Source organism: Tiliqua scincoides, chromosome 2 (assembly GCF_035046505.1).
Source record: "Tiliqua scincoides isolate rTilSci1 chromosome 2, rTilSci1.hap2, whole genome shotgun sequence".
Lineage (NCBI taxonomy): Eukaryota > Metazoa > Chordata > Lepidosauria > Squamata > Scincidae > Tiliqua > Tiliqua scincoides.
The window spans coordinates 265,063,274-265,080,350 of record NC_089822.1 but is presented as its reverse complement, the minus strand read 5'-3'; the positions used below and the strand labels follow the sequence as shown (position 1 = coordinate 265,080,350).

Sequence of the window (17,077 nt, the reverse complement as noted above, 5' to 3'; positions counted from 1 at the left end):
TGACATAGCCCATCTCTAAAATCAAGAGGTTGCGCATACACATCATGGCTTGTACCCTGTAATGGATTTTTCCTGCAGAAACTTGTCCAATCTCCTTTTAAAGGCATCTAGGCTAGACGCCAGCACCACATCCTGTGGCAAGGAGTTCCACAGACTGACCACACGCTGAGTAAAGAAATATTTTCTTTTGTCTGTCCTAACCTGCCCAACACTCAATTTTAGTGGATGTCCCCTGGTTCTGGTATTATGTGAGAGTGTAAAGAGCATCTCCCTATCCACTCTGTCCATCCCCTGCATAATTTTGTATGTCTCAATCATGTCCCCCCTCAGGCATCTCTTAGGCTGAAGAGGCCCAAACGCCGTAGCCTTTCCTCATAAGGAAGGTGCCCCAGACCCGTAATCATCTTAGTTGCTCTCTTTTGCACCTTTTCCATTTCCACTATATCTTTTTTGAGATGCGGCGACCAGAACTGGACACAATACTCCAGGTGTGGCCTTACCATAGATTTGTACAACAGCATTATAATACTAGCCATTTTGTTCTCAATATCCTTCCTAATGATCCCAAGCATAGAATTGGCCTTCTTCACTGCCGCCACACATTGGGTCGACACTTTCATCGACCTGTCCACCACCACCCCAAGATCTCTCTCCTGATCTGTCACAGACAGCTCAGAATCCATCAGCCTATATCTAAACTTTTGATTTTTTGCCCCAATGTGCATGACTTTACACTTACTGACATTGAAGCGCATCTGCCATTTTGCTGCCCATTCTGCCAGTCTGGAGAGATCCTTCTGGAGCTCCTCACAATCACTTCTGGTCTTTACCACTCGGAAAAGTTTGGTGTTGTCTGCAAACTTAGCCACTTCACTGCTCAACCCTGTCTCCAGGTCATTTATGAAGAGGTTGAAAAGCACCGGTCCCAGGACAGAGCCTTGGGGCACACCGCTTTTCACCTCTCCATTGTGAAAATTGCCCATTGACACCCACTCTCTGCTTCCTGGCCTCCAACCAGTTCTCAATCCACGAGAGGACCTGTCCTCTAATTCCCTGACTGTGGAGTTTTTTCAGTAGCCTTTGGTGAGGGACCGTGTCAAACGCCTTCTGAAAGTCCAGATATATAATGTCCACAGGTTCTCCCACATCCACTTGCCTGTTGACCTTTTCAAAGAATTCTATAAGGTTCGTGAGGCAAGACTTACCCTTACAGAAGCCATGCTGACTCTCCCTCAGCAAGGCCTGTTCGTCTATGTGTTTTGAGATCCTATCTTTGATGAGGCATTCCACCATCTTACCCGGTATGGATGTTAGGCTGACCGGCCTATAGTTTCCCGGGTCCCCCCTCTTTCCCTTTTTAAAAATAGGCATGACATTTGCTATCCTCCAATCTTCTGGCACCGTGGCCGTTTTGAGGGACAAGTTGCATACCTTAGTCAAGAGGTCTGCAACTTCATTCTTCAATTCGTTAATAACTCTTGGGTGGATGCCATCAGGGCCCGGTGACATATTGATCTTAATTTATCAATGAGGTCTGAAACATCTTCTCTTTTAACCTCTGACTTAATTCCTTGGTCAGGAGGGGCCGTTGAGGCAGTGGTATCTGCACAACTTGCACTTCCCTGTGATTATACATTAAAAAGTCTGGAAGAGTAGATCATTGATTAAGTCAATCACTGAATATGCAAACACCTTAGAGGGCAAAGACTCTAGCAGCAAAGACTCTAGCAGCAAAGACTAAACCATTGTATTACCTAACCTCCACCTAAATCGTTGATTATTGTTAACTAAATCACTGCTATTGTGTGCATCCTGACTCCAAATTCCCAGCAGGAGGGACAGAAAGCAAGCTACCCCCCCCCCAGGTCAGCCTTGGCAGATAAGCTGACTTCCTGTTCACCAGTTTCTCTTGCTTGCTCCACCTGTCCCACTGTGTGTGGTGAGCATGCGCATCCAGATCAGCTTTAGGACACATCCGGGTCACCCAGGGTCAGCAAAAACCCTTAAAAAGAGAAGGCTGCCATGTGCTCGCTCTCTCTCTGGCTGCCCTTCCAAGGCAGGTCCTCCCTCCAGGACTCCCCCCCCCCCAATCCATCTACTCCTCAGGACAGGTAACTATATCTGCCTCTGGAACCTTTAACCCTCTCACCTCCCTTTCTTTCCCCTTCTCTCCCCCATCTTTAGTCAGCAACTGGGTTATGCAGACCAGGGACCCCTAAAATCCTTCCCTAATATCCTTCTCTTTTCCTAATCTTCTCGGATGCACTGAATACCCTTCACACGCAACCACCATGAAAGCTAGGTACAATATATATAAGGACTAGTACCACAAAATATGCATTATGTTTATCTGTGTGCTTTTGTAATAAAAATATAATCTTTGATTGAAAGTTATCTTTCTCCCAGTCTCCTCTTTAAGCTAAACAAGGGATTTTCTCTGCATTACACTTTCTTGTTATCTAGCCTGCAATCCTGAAGTTTCCAAAAGGGTAATATAATAATTCCCCTTAAAACATAACAGCCCTTTTTGGCAACACCTCCACCCCAGCAAACATGTGGACTCAGCAGACATGGACTCACCACCTCAGCCCCTCTGCTGAGTCCAAATGCAGTTGTGGCGCAGGGGGGGTGTCCCAGGGCAGAGGTGGGTAGAAAGGAGACACCCCCCCCCGCCTTGTGGAGATGCCCAGATTGGAAGCCCAGCCAGTGGAGGGAAAGGGGAGGTGGCTGAGAAGACCAACTGCAGCACCTCCCCATTGCATGCTAAGCTATGGGTCTGCTCTCAGTTCCTGTGGTGTGGGTTTAGACATGGGCAATTTAAAAGCTGAAACAGAGAGGGCCAGAAGGGGCCATTCAGCACTGAAACCCATGCAGAGAAGGGGGTGTGTAGGAGGGACACTGGAGGACAGTATTTTAGCCCTGGGACTGTTGATTGTTTTAACTATTGTACGTTTTTTCCTCTTGGTTTCAACAGATGCAGTTGGGATAAGTATTGTAAGAAAGAGAGGTGGAATTTGAAGCTGAAAAGGATCCTTCCTCGCCTGATCCAAAAGAAGCGTAGAAGTCATTAGAGAACTGGTCTCTTCCAGATAAGGAACAGAGGAGGACAAAGCAAAGCCAGGTGATCTTTCAAGGTGTGTGTCTCAACAGGGTGGGGGTGCTGGAGTCTCATTCCACTTAGGACCAAAGTGCCCAGACATCTCTGCTGCATCCAACCAGCTTACAGCCCCTGCAGCTGCAATGGGCAAATTTAGAGAATTGTAGAACTGCCCAGTGACCATAAGGGTTTATGGCTACTTGATCACCCTGAGGGTAATAAAAAGATTACCCGGCCATAAAGGAGTGTGGTCTGATTTCCTTCACACCCAGCTAGTCTTGGAAATGGAGGCCATTTCCAAGAATCTGCATACAGCACGGCTCCTATCCACCCCACAAGACTGCCGTCCTTGAGTAGACTGGAGCGTAGAGGCCCTGACCCCTTAGACCAGGGGTCTGCAACCTTAAACACTCAAAGAGCCATTTGGACCCATTTTCCGGAGAGAAAAAACCTCAGGAGCCACAAAACCCTTTTGACATCTAAAATGAAGATAATACTGCATATATAGTTTTTTTTCACCTTTATGCTCTTATAGGTCCCATTTTAATAATGTAGCCCCCTCTTGTAGCTTTTAGTTAGATTTGTCATACATTCTTGTCCTGTGTTTTCAGACGCCTGGTCCTCTATGGTGTTTTGCCTGATTCCAAGGCCATTCTCTGCCTGGAGAATTAGGCCTACTTTAAGCAAATTAGCTCCTCTTCTTTCCCCCAACAAATGACCCTGGTTCTGCCCTGCAGTCCTGCTGGACCCCACCTCCAGGGTAGCTCACCTGTTCAACCTGCAGAGGTCCTCTCTCCTGCCAGCAGCCTCCCACCACTACAGCAGACCCTGGGTCCTTAGTAGGTCTTGGGCACAGCAGCCACACACCAAACTCCTGTGTCTCCAGCAGTCCATTAGTCACAAAGTCAGTCAGAGCATCCAGGGCAAAGTCCAAAGTCAATAAGCCAAGTCACAGTCCAAGATCAGATTCCAAAGTAAGTCAGAGTATCCAAGTCAAAGTCAATTAGCCTAGCCTCTCCTACCTCCAACCTGAACTCCTTCTACAACCCACACCCCCTTCCTCAGGTGCTCCTTATATCCCTGAGGGCCCTATTGCCTTCAAGTGGCTGCAGCTGAGCAGCACACTCTGCTGGATGCCCAGGCCTTACCCTTAAAGGGGCCACCGCTGACACCACATCTACCTCCTCACCAGATCTTCCAGGACTCCAATACATATGTTGGTTATGACATCTGCTTATCTTACATGGATACTAAAGAACTCCCCCCACCTTCCAGAGGCACCCTGCTGGAAGGAAAAAAGGACACAGACTCCAGAGAAGAAGCCAAAGCTGGGGGGGGAAGGTGGGGGGGCAACCACAGGCCAGCTTCTGCCCTGCCTGCCTGCCCTCCCTCCCTCCCTCCCTCACTCAGGCTGCAACCCTCTCCACACTATCCTGGGAGTAAGCCCCATTGGCTACAATGGGACTTCTGAGCAGACAAGTTGGTTGGAGCTCTCAGGCTGCAGTCCTCTCCGCACTTTCCTGGGAGGAAGCCTTACTGACTACTTGTGAGTAGACCTGCATAGGTGGGGGCTGAGGCTGCAGCCCTCCACACCTTCCTGGGAGGAAGCCCCACTGACTACAGCAGTGCTTACTTGTGAGTAGACCTGCACAGGAGGAGGCTGAGAATACAGCCCTCCACACCTTCCTGGGAGTAGCCCAGGGACTACATCGGGGCTTACTCTGGAACAGACCTGCATGGGCTCCCACTCACCTGTCCTTGCACTTGGTCTTGAGCAGGCTTCAAGGCTGCCATCCCAGGCACCCTTTCCTGGGAGCAAGCTTCATCCACTGTAATGGGGCTTACTACTGAGTAGACACACAGGATGTCTCCTCTGCTGTGGAGGAAAAGCCTCTCCTTGCACTGAGTGGGGACCTGCTCAGGGAAAGGCGGGCTGCAAGGGCTCACAATGGCTGAGGAGGAGGGTGGCTCAGGATTGGCTGGTGGTCAGCCAGTGAAGGGCCCTGAGCCATTCCAACAGAAAAAGCCAGGAGCCTGCTGGATGCTGATTGGCTGAGCCTGCTGGAGAGTTGGGGAAGGGAAAAACAGGGAACTTAAGCCTGCAGAGAGGGCAAAATTGAAAAGGGAAACCAATGTGGGGCAGGTGGGGGTGAAGGGAGAGGAGGGCAGTGAGCTCAGGGGGCGGAGGGAAGCAGTCTGCACTCCCAACACAGGTGCCTCCTGTCACACTCTTTGCCACTTTCACCTGGAGGAGCCACAGCAGACAGCTGAAAGCCGCATGCGGCTGTAGAGCCGCAGGTTGCTGACCCCTGCCTTAGACCCTCTTTCCTGAGGTGTCAAGGGACTCTCTCCACACCTAAGAGAGAGGAAACAGAGAGCAAAAATCAGAGCTTAGTTTAAATTTTTGGTGGGTCGTGAAACTGACAAGCTGATAGCTAACGAGGAAAATGTATTGAACCCTATGAAAACAATAATGGAGAAGCATGTACGTGCTTACTCATAAGTAGGTGACCGTACCTTGGTCCAAAGCAAATGGGAATGCAAGGCCACCAGTCAGATCTGATGACTGGAACTCAACAGTGCTCCAGGAGGTGGTCGTCCCCTCCCCCAACAATAGTAGAAAGAATGAAGACCAAAGCATGAGCAGGTGGTAAAGTGAAACATTTTTTTAGTCTGATAAAGCTAGGTGGTCCCAATAGAGTGTTGTTTTAAAAAAGTGTGTCCTGGTGCTAGAAAGTTTGGGAACCACGGTTGTAGAGGAATATTCCACTGCACTCTTGGACCTCGTAGTTTCAATCATTCTCCTCCCAGATCTTCTCTTCTGTCCTAGGCTGCCTCCTGCTTGTTTCTCCTTTCAGGTGGGTGCAGTAACTGCTTTATCCTAATTGAGGTTTGGGTGAGCGTGTCCTGACACCAGCACCATCGAAAGAGGGTTTTGCAGACGTGCCCCGGCTGATCTCCAGCTTATGTGGAACTGTCCCTCCAGGCTTATTTGTTTGTTAGTGCTCAAGCTCATTCAGTATTTATTGCGATTTTTAAAGAAACAAACACGTTCATCGACAAGCCCCGGTATAGAAAGGACAGAATTCAGTGCCACTGAACCCACTGGGGTCTACTTCTGAGTATATACACCTAGATGTGTGTGTTTGAGGTCCCGTTTCTCTATTGTGCTGCTAAACAAGTTTCCCTCTCCTTGCAGCAAGCTACAGAGAAGACAGTGAAGACCAGAGGGAGCCATGTGGGGTGTCACTGGAAACAACTACATGTGACCTGCAGGAAGTGACTTTTAGAGACCAGGATGGATCGGTGAGGCAGGAGGGAAGCCCAGCTCCTCTCTGGAGTACTCAGGGCCCAAATCTATTCAACTTTCCAGCACTGAGGTAAGGGAACAAACATCTTGAGGAGGGCTGTGCAACTGCCTCCTTACCACAGGATGCAGCATGGCTGCGCCAGCACTGGAAAATTGGAAAGGATTAGACCCATCAGGGTTATGATGGACATGAAATCCTGATCAAGCAGGAACATCTCAAAGGGAAGAGAAGAAAGAGGCTTCCATTGCACCAGGAGAGAATCAGTTGTACATCCAACATTACTAAACTCAGCAAAATTCACACAGAGAAGATATGAAAAAGGGAGAAACCTGCACATTAAAAAGATCAAGGATGCAGAAGGGAAATGAGAAAGAGAAATGGAAAAATGAATCTGGTACTCATCAGAATGGAGATTTCGTTGTCATCCCAGTTAAACCACAAAATGGAATTGGAAAGAGGAAAGAGAAGTGCCCCCAATGTGCACGGATCCCAAGAGTAAATCACAACTAAGAAGACATCAAAGAACCACACAGGGGGAAAACCATAACAGTGCTTGGAGTGTGGAAAGAGCTTGAGTCAGAGCTCAGACATGACTGTGCATAAAAGAACCCCCCTCAAGGGATAAACTGTATCAATGCTTGGAGTGTGGAAGAGCCTCAGGATGTACTCAAGCCTGACTGTGCATCAAAGGACCCATGCAGGTGAGAAAACTTATCAATGCTTGGAGTGTAGAAAGAACTTCAGTCAGAGCTCACAGCTGACTAAGCATCAAAGGATCCACAGTGGGGAGAAACCACATCTATGCTTGGAGTGTGGAAAGAGCTTCAGTTGCAGCTCAACCTTGACTAAGCATCAAAGAACCCACACAGGGGAAAAGCCATACCAATGCTTGGAGTGTGGAAAGAGCTTCAGTAGAAGGTTAAACTTGACTGGGCATCAAAGGACCCACACAGGGGAGAAACCATATCAATGCTTGGAGTGTGGAAAGAGCTTCAGTAGGAGCTCACAGCTGACTTCGCATGAAAGGATCCACACAGGGGAGAAACCACATCTATGCTTGGAGTGTGGAAAGAGCTTCAGTTGCAGCTCAACCTTGACTAAGCATCAAAGAACCCACACAGGAGAAAAACCATATCAATGCTTGGAGTGTGGAAAGAGTTTCCGTTGCAGCTCAACCCTGACTAAGCATCAAAGAACTCACACAGGGGAGAAACCATATCAATGCTTGGAGTGTGGAAAGAACTTCATTCAGAGCTCACAGTTGACTTTGCATCAAAGGATCCACACAGGGGAGAAACCACATCTATGCTTGGAGTGTGGTAAGAGCTTCAGTTGCAGCTCAACCTTGACTAAGCATCAAAGAACCCACACAGGGGAAAAGCCATACCAATGCTTGGAGTGTGGAAAGAGCTTCAGTACGAGCTCATACCTCACTTTGCATCAAAGGACCCACAGAGGGGAGAAACCATATCAATGCTTGGAGTGTGGAAAGAGCTTCAGTAGAAGGTTAAACTTGACTGGGCATCAAAGGACCCACACAGGGGAGAAACCATATCAATGCTTGGAGTGTGGAAAGAGCTTCAGTAGGAGCTCACAGCTGACTTCGCATGAAAGGAGCCACACAGGGGAGAAACCATATCAATGCTTGGAGTGTGGAAAGAGCTTCAGTTGCAGCTCAACCTTGACTAAGCATCAAAGAACCCACACAGGGGAGAAACCATATCAATGCTTGGAGTGTGGAAAGAACTTCATTCAGAGCTCACAGTTGACTTTGCATCAAAGGATCCACACAGGGGAGAAACCACATCTATGCTTGGAGTGTGGAAAGAGCTTCCATTGCAGCTCAGCCTTGACTAAGCATCAAAGAACTCACACAGGGGAGAAACCATATCAATGCTTGGAGTGTGGAAAGAACTTCATTCAGAGCTCACATCTGATTTTGCATCAAAGGATCCACACAGGGGAGAAACCACATCTATGCTTGCAGTGTGGTAAGAGCTTCAGTTGCAGCTCAACCTTGAGTAAGCATCAAAGAACCCACACAGGGGAAAAGCCATACCAATGCTTGGAGTGTGGAAAGAGCTTCAGTACGAGCTCATACCTCAGTTTGCATCAAAGGACCCACACAGGGGAGAAACCATATCAATGCTTGGAGTGTGGAAAGAGCTTCAGTAGGAGGTTAAACTTGACTGGGCATCAAAGGACCCACACAGGGGAGAAACCATATCAATGCTTGGAGTGTGGAAAGAGCTTCAGTAGGAGCTCACAGCTGACTTCGCATGAAAGGAGCCACACAGGGGAGAAACCATATCAATGCTTGGAGTGTGGAAAGAGCTTCAGTACGAGCTCAAACCTGACTGTGCATCAAAGGACCCACACAGGGGAGAAACCATATCAATGCTTAGAGTGTGGAAAGAGCTTCCGTTTCAGCTCAACCCTGACTAAGCATCAAAGAACCCACACAGGGGAGAAACCATATCAATGCTTTGAGTGTGGAAAGAACTTCATTCAGAGCTCACAGCTGACTTTGCATCAAAGGATCCACACAGGGGAGAAACCACATCTATGCTTGGAGTGTGGAAAGAGCTTCAGTTGCAGCTCAACGTTGACTAAGCATCAAAGAACCCACACAGGGGAAAAGCCATACCAATGCTTGGAGTGTGGAAAGAGCTTCAGTAGGAGCTCATACCTCACTTTGCATCAAAGGACCCACACAGGGGAGAAACCATATCAATGCTTGGAGTGTGGAAAGAGCTTCAGTAAGAGCTCAAACCTGACTGTGCATCAAAGAACCCACACAGGGGAGAAACCATATCAATGCTTGGAGTGTGGAAAGAGCTTCCGTTTCAGCTCAACCCTGACTAAGCATCAAAGAACCCACACAGGGGAGAAATCATATCAATGCTTTGAGTGTGGAAAGAACTTCATTCAGAGCTCAAACCTGACTGTGCATCAAAGAACCCACACAGGGGAGAAACCATATCAATGCTTGGAGTGTGGAAAGAAATTCATTCAGAGCTCACAGCTGCATCAAAGGATCCACACAGGGGAGAAACCATATCAATGCTTAGAGTGTGGAAATTGCTTCAGTCAGAGCTCACACCTGGCTCTGCATCAAAGTACCCACACAGGGTAGTAGCCATATTAATGCTTGGAGTGCGGAAAGAGCTTCAATAGGAGCTCAAACCTGACTCTGCATCAAAGAACCCACACAAGGGAGAAACCACATCAATGCTTTTAGTGTGGAAAGAGCTTCGGGATGAATTCAAGCCTGACTGTGCATCAGATCACCCCCACAGGGGAGAAACCTTAGAAATGCTTAGAGTGTGGAAAGCGTTTCCCTGGAAAACAAGCCTGTCAGTGCATCAAAGCATTAAAGAACTCAGAATGGGAAAAATCCATATCGCCATACATCGTTTGGAGCTCCAATCTGACAGCATATCAAGCACACCTTAATCGGGAGCAGCCACATAAATGCTTGGAGTCTGTAAGAAGTTTCACTCATTCCTTTATAGTACAGGTCGGTTCTCTGCTTCCCGAACCCCCGCAGATACCGAAACAGACAGATAACCAATTCTGTGGCTTGGGGCCCTCACCTGACCTCCGGATGCGACAGGAAGGGCCTTCTTGTGATATCCAAAGGGCTCAGAAAACCTCCCAGATGCAACCAAAAGGCACTTCCATTCATGTCCCGGAGTTTCTTTGTGAGTCCTCCAGCCAGATGTTCTCAACCTGCAGTGGGGTGGGTCACTTCCGGTGGGTCCTGACAGATTCTCATTCTAAAAAATGGGTCCTGGTGCTAAATGTGTGAGAACCACTGCTGTACTCATCAAGGTAGTCTTCAGAACACAAGGCAGGATTGGTGGGTCCAGACCTGCAAAGAGACCTTCCTCTTTCCCAGAGAAGCAAAGGGGGGTGGGAACCCACTTCCTGCTCTGCCCCTTCCTTTGCCTCCTCTGCTCAAGTGTCTGAGTCAGCAGCTCCCCCTCCCATGCTGCAAGGGGGGGGTCCCAGGACTGCAGTGGTAGGAAGGATTCAAGAGGGGTGGGAGAGGAGCCCCCAGGGGGATGAGGCAGTCAAGCTCAAAGCCTGGCTGGTGAAGGGAAAGGGGGGCTGAGAAGAGGAGCTGCAACACCAAACTTTTCCAAATGGTGAAGACGAGATCAGATTGTGAAGAGCTCCAGAAAGATCTCTCCAAACTTCAGACTGGGCAGCAAAATGGCAGATGCGTTTCAATATAAGTGAGTGTAAAGTCATGCACATTGGATCAAAGAATCAAAACTTTACATATAGGCTAATGGGTTCTGAGCTGTCTGTGACAGATCAGGAGAGAGTTCTTGGGGTCCTTGTGGACAACGGCGATGGAAGTGTCGACCCAATGTGTGGCAGCAGTAAAGAAGGCTAATTCCATGCTTGGGATCATTAGGAAAGGTCTTGAGAACAAAAAAGTTAATATTATATGTGAGGCCTCACTGTGGGGGGGGAGGGCCCACCCGGCTTTCCCGAGGGGGGCCCTCTTGTGGAGGCCTCAGAACACTTCACCAGATGAAGGGGGTTTGTGTCACCCGGTTCCCTCTCTTTGGTTTGGCAGCATTTGCCAGTCTGGAGCAGGGGCTGCTAACAGCAGATCCTCCTGCCTGCTCTTCTGACTCCCAACCGCCTTGTCATCCCTGGCCTCTAGGTTTATGTAGGGCAGATCCCTCCCCTTTGGCCCCTCCCCTTCCCTCACAGGGAGGGTACATAAAGGGCCTATCTCTGGGACTGCCCTCCCCTGGGATTGCCACAGTTCCTCCCCTTCCTCTCTCTGTTTCCCTCCCGCCTCCTCTCACCTGGAGCTGCCAGGCTTGTTCCTAAGAGGGCTGGGAAGGCTGCTGCCTCTGCTCTGGTCTCTGCCTTTGGGGGGTGGGCTGGCCCTGCCCACCTGGGTCCTGTAGCTCTGCAGGCAACTCGGGGAGGTCCAGCTGTGGGCTCCTGATGTCACAGCCAGGTGCCCTGCCCGGCAAGGGAGGCCACGGTTGGTTGGGCGAGGTAGTGCTCCCCTTCCCCCCAAGGCGGGGGAGTGAAGCGGGGGTTCGGCATGCAGTGTTCCTCTGCTGTGCCTTGCCGCCCACAGGAGTGCCCAGGCACTATGGGGAGGTGGGCCCATGATCCACCGGCTCCCTCCCTGATCCTCTGGCCAAGAAGCCTTCTCCCTGGGTATGCTGGGGACTTGTGGGAGGAGGGGAACCCCGACATTATAATGCCGTTGTACAAATCTGGAGTATTTGTACCACGCCACACCTGGAGTATTGTGTCCAGTTCTGGTCGCCATATCTCAAAAAGGATATAGTGGAGATGGAAAAGGTGCAAAGGAGAGTGGCCAAAATGATGACTGGGCTGGGGCACCTTCCCTCTGAGGAAAGGCTACAGCGATTGGGCCTCTTCAGCCTAGAAAAGATGCGCCTGAGGGGGGGGGGACATGATTGAGACATACAAAATAATGCATGGGAAGGATAGAGTGGATAGAGAGATGCTCTTTACACTCTCACATAACACCAGAACCAGGGGACATCCACTAAAGTTGCGTGTTGGGAGAGTTAGGACAGACAGAAGAAAATATTTCTCTACCCAGCATGTAATTCATCTGTAATTAGTCTGTGGAACTCTTGCCACAGGAAGTAGGTATGTGCAATCTCTTGATTTTAGAGGCAGGCTGCCTCTGTTTGCCAGAAGCAGGGGAGGGCACTGGGACGCAGGTTGTGTCCATTGTCTTGTGAGCTCCCTCAGGCATTTGGTGGGCCACTGTAAGATACAGGAAGCTGGAGTAGATGGGGCGTTGGCCTGATCCAGTGGGGCTGTTCTTATGTTCTTATGACAATCCCCCCCCCCCCATTTGCATCCTAAACTTTGGGTCTGCTCTGGGATGGTTTGATTTTCTGGTGGGGGTTTTGGCAGGGACAGTGGAAAACCTGGAACAGGGAGGGCCAGCAGGGGCCCTTCAGCACTGCAGAAAACTTGGGGTGTGGAAACCATCAGCACAAGAATTCATCCCACTCCCCATAAGAAAATATGTGAAAGGGCGAAAGCTAAAAACCCAAAAAGATCAAGAACTTGGAAGGTAAAGGAGCCAGAGAAATGGGAAAATAAATCTGATGCTCATCAGAATAGGGATTTCAGTGTCATCCCAGTCAATCTGCAGAAAGAAACTGGAAAGAGGAGTGAGAAATGCCCTCAATGTGCTACTACCTTCAGCAGTAAGGCAGACTTTGTAAGACATCAAAGAACACACACAGGAGAAGCCATATAAGTGCTTGGAATGCAGAAAGAGCTTCAGTCGGAGCTCACAATTAGATGTGCATCTGAGAATTCACAGAGGGGAAAAAACCTGCAAATGCTTGCAGTGTGGAAAGAGCTTCAAACAGAGCAGAAACCTGACTGTGCACCAAATAACCCACACAGGGGAGAAACCATATCAGTGCTAAGAGTGTGGAAAGAGCTTCAGTGTGAACTCAAGTCTGACTCTGCATCAAAAAACCCACATAGGAGAAAAGCCATATAAATGCTTGGAGTGTGGAAAGAGCTTCTGTAACAGCAGAAATCTTACCATCCATCAAAGATGCCACAAAGGGCAGAAACCATATGAATGCTTGGAGTGTGGAAAGAGCTTCAGTTAGAGCTCACACCTGGCTGTGCATAAAGGATCCCACACAGGGGGAAAGTATATACAGTTAGTTCTTGGTATCTGCACAGTTTAAGTTCCTGGAAATCCCAGGAGGTACCCAATCCACAGATAAGGAATCATTGATCCCAATCAATCAGTTGGCACTGAATGGCTCCAACAGCAACATGTTAGAGCAGGGGTGCCCAACCCCCCGCCCGAGGGCCACTAGCAGCCCTCGCGGCCTCTCAATGCGGCCCTCAGGGAGCCCCCAGTCTCCAATGAGCCTCTGGCCCTCCGGAGATTTGTTGAAGCCCACACTGGCCCAATGCAACTTCTCTCAGCGTGAGGGCGACTGTTTGACCTCTTGTGTGAGCTGTGGGATGAGAGCTCCTTCCACTGCTTGCTCTTTCATATCTGTGATGCAGCAGTGGCAGCAAAGGAAAGGCCAGCCTTGCTTTGTGCAAGGCCTTTTATAGGCCTTGAGCTATTGCAAGACCTTCATTCATTCATATAAGTTCATCTTTAATATATTCATTTATGAAAACTTATGTAAATTTATTCAAATGTTCAATTTAAATTAATTCTTTCCCCCCCCCGGCCCCCGACACAGTGTCAGAGAGCTGATGTGGCCCTCCTGCCAAAAACTTTGGACACCCCTGTGTTAGAGGGAGGGGTCGCTTTCCTGCTAGAGCACCAGCCTGAGCACAAATCCTGAGAGGCAGGTGGCAGTCCTGCTCCCCATGGATAAACACATCCACGGGTCTCAAATCATCATGTAGAGAGAACTCACAAGGAAGGCTTGGAGTGCGGAAAGAGCTTTAGTCAAAACTCTGATTAGGCAGCATATGGAGGAGAGGCCTGACTGGAAAAAGTGGTTGAAAGGAGTGCGAATAAAGAAGGAGCACAACCTAGGCAAGGGGGACGGGAGGAACTGAGTGGTATGGAAAATCCTGGGCCATGTCCCAAGGGGTAGGAGAGGGGGGACCGGAATGGGGGTCTGGTTTGCATGGACCCCTGAGCTCTGGCCAGCACCAATGCAACCCTCATGCCAACCCTTCCCTGGAGGTGGGAGGACCCTACAACCCAAGGTACTGGTCTGCTCTTACAGCGATATGTTGGCTGGCACCCTGGCTATCGGTTGCTGGGGTTTGGAAAACAAGCTGCCCCTTAAGACACCAGATTCTGGAGTGTAGGAGCCCCCAAGAGTGAGGTAACCCTGAGGGGTGGCAATGACTGTGCCGCCACGCGTGAGCCCCCTCCCCCGCACAAGATTTTGTTCAGGCTGTGTTTCTTCTGTTGGACATTGCCAGAACGAACCCTTGTACTGAAGAACTTTCCTCATACACCTCTAGTTTCTGTGCCTGGAAGAATCTGTTTGACTGTGAGCTGCCTCGTTTGGGGGAGGAAAAGGAGGCCAGAAGAGGGTTGGGCCCATTCATGGAGGATAGACCTGTCCATGGCTACTGTGTGGGATCTCAGGGTCCAGCGACAGAATTTTTTTAATTTCATTTTTAAACTTTGCTTTTAAATTGTATTTGTACTTTTAAATTTTTTAAGGGAATTGTTAGCTCTCATGGGGGTGTCAGGCAACTTACATTCCGTTAAATAAATAGATGTGTGTATTTTGTGTGTGCATCTCTGAAGGTTTATTTCATTTCTTTCCCATCTTTCCTCTAAGCTGCTCACAGCATCATTTATGGTTCTTCCCTTGCTCTTCCCTTCCGTTCCTTGCACCTCAGGGGTGGCACAAGTCCCCATTGTGACACAAGGCCCATTGGGGCCAGGGTGGCTTACCCAAGAGTTTCCCCTTACCTTTGGCGGAGCCACTTCAGGGGCCCTACCTTGTGCTGGATACGGTGCAAGCCTCCTGGCTTGCCTATTCCAGCACAAAATAGGATTGTGCTGCACGTGTAAAGTAATGCACATTGGGGCAAGAAATTCACATGTATGACAATGGGGTCTGAGCTGTTACACACACCTTCTTTCCCAAGTGATTGTTAAGAATCCGAGATTCCGTCACTGACGCAATGCTAAACAGTCACAGACCCTTAAAAGTGTTTAGAGGCTTTATTTAAAGCTATTTACAGTTTAACTGATTCAGTTGGATACAGACGTTTACTCCTAGTTTCTCAGAGAACCACACCCAGAATCTCATATTTATAACCTGCGACAAACAAGACACCCATGTGACACTGCATGTCACTTCCACCTCCTAATTTGGGCATACTTTGACACTGGTGCATGGTTCCAGCCCTAACTAGAAAGTCATTTTTACCCTTCTAAGGAAAAGTTCATGTCCCATAACTTTGTTACACAAGACCCTGGAACTTTCCTTTTGGGAAAGCTATGACGTGCATGTTCTCTTTGTGCAGGTCACTTTGACATAATGGCTATCCTGTTTTTAAGAGAAAGACCAGCCTTCTTCTTGGCTCCTATTTCAGTTATTTTCCTTCTTCTGAAGCGAAGTTAGGTTAACCCTCTAAAATCTCTATCAGTTTATTTTCTTTGGCCAAAATGGAACATCTTGGCCAAATATGCTATATATTGCTATATATCTGGTTGGGAACATGCATGTTTGTTTGAACTTTTGTTAGGCCTTCCTTGTTATGTAGGTGCATTTGTTTCTTTATATTATGTGACAGTGTGTATATGTCAAACTAAGGCACTAAGTCTTAACCACACCTTCTTGAGTGCACCTTAATAGTTTGGTTTTGAATTCTCACCTATGTCAACTCCAGTATCCTGCCTCTGGAACTGTGAGGGGAACATACTTCTGGTACTTGGGAGACCAGCATGAAAGAGAACCTGCCATGGTGATAGCTAATGGTGTAGTTTAGAGGGGTACAAAGCAGTTTTCCAGGGAATCTCCCTGTGGCATGCAAGGGATGATAGACATTATGTATGTTAGCAGTAGACTAAGGTATATTTCTAAAAATATATATTTCACTGCATAAAATGCAATATCCTTAGCAATTCAATATTTAATTCTTTTCTCATTTCTGTTAGTACTCCCATATTTTCACATCAATGCTTGCAAAGAGCATCCGTGCCACCTTGTTTATTCCATGGGCTGCTTACTTGGCCTTGCAATCTAAGCCAACTCAAGTCCCTTCAGACTTAAGTAACCTTAAGATCACTGCCATGCTGTTAGCAGTTAGCTTCTATGGCCGACACAATGCTCAATGCACACGTTTGCAAAAGAAGTACTCCAGAATTTGCTCTTTTAACTTTTTTCAGATTTAAATAATACTAAGGACAGACCACTTTATATTTGTGTACAGTGTGCACAGCTTAATCTAGTATGAAGATGTTTTCCATGTAGAGATATCTTATAAGTGTAGTTTGACCTTATGAAAACTTGTCATCTCACCTTTGTCATTCTACTGTGTATGGTAGGCAATTTCCTTCGCATGATGTAGCACATTTGATGGTGTAGCATAGCACAAGTGTGATAAATCAGATAACTATTGTGGTTAGACACACTTAAACTAAATCGGGAATCCTTTGAAAAATATTTTTTAAAGAGACATTTTACCCACAGTGTAGTGTCTTTTGGATTTCAGCACCTCCTTCAACTGGGTGCTTTTGCAATAAGTTACCCATTTTACACTTATTAGCTAATTTTTCCTCCTCATTGCTCTTTTGACTGATTTTAATCAAAGCAAACAATAAACAGTTTGTTTTACACTTCAGACACCCCATACGACTTAACTCTTGCACATTCATCTACCACAATAAGAAAACAACAACATTACAAACCATAATAGAAATTAAACATAATAACCACATCATAATAAACACATCACAAAACATTGAAATGTGAAGAATGTTGGAGCAGTGCAAACACATCTTAAAACATCTCATTACAACAGTTTAGAGACTACAAATGCTTTTGCAGTTTGCAATCATTAAGAAAGAGTTCATTAAGAAAAGGGTCCATTTTTTTCAAGGTAGTGCTTCATAGGACGTCAAACGTTTTAATCATCTTTCTTTCCAAATAAAGTCCATTCCGTTTTTTTTACTCCGTCT

General features: G+C 47.8%; 1 protein-coding gene across 1 annotated transcript in view; it reads left to right on the top strand.

Annotated features, from left to right (window-relative positions):
- Positions 1–9,665, top strand: part of LOC136640312 (zinc finger protein 208-like) — a 120,097-nt gene extending 110,432 nt beyond the window's left edge. Inside the window, exon 12 of the mRNA XM_066615345.1 lies at positions 7,220–9,665. Within this exon, the coding sequence (XP_066471442.1) occupies positions 7,220–9,544 (2,325 nt within the window). The 3' untranslated portion in view covers positions 9,545–9,665. The remainder of the gene's footprint in view (positions 1–7,219) is intronic.
- The last annotated feature ends 7,412 nt before the right edge of the window (positions 9,666–17,077 follow it).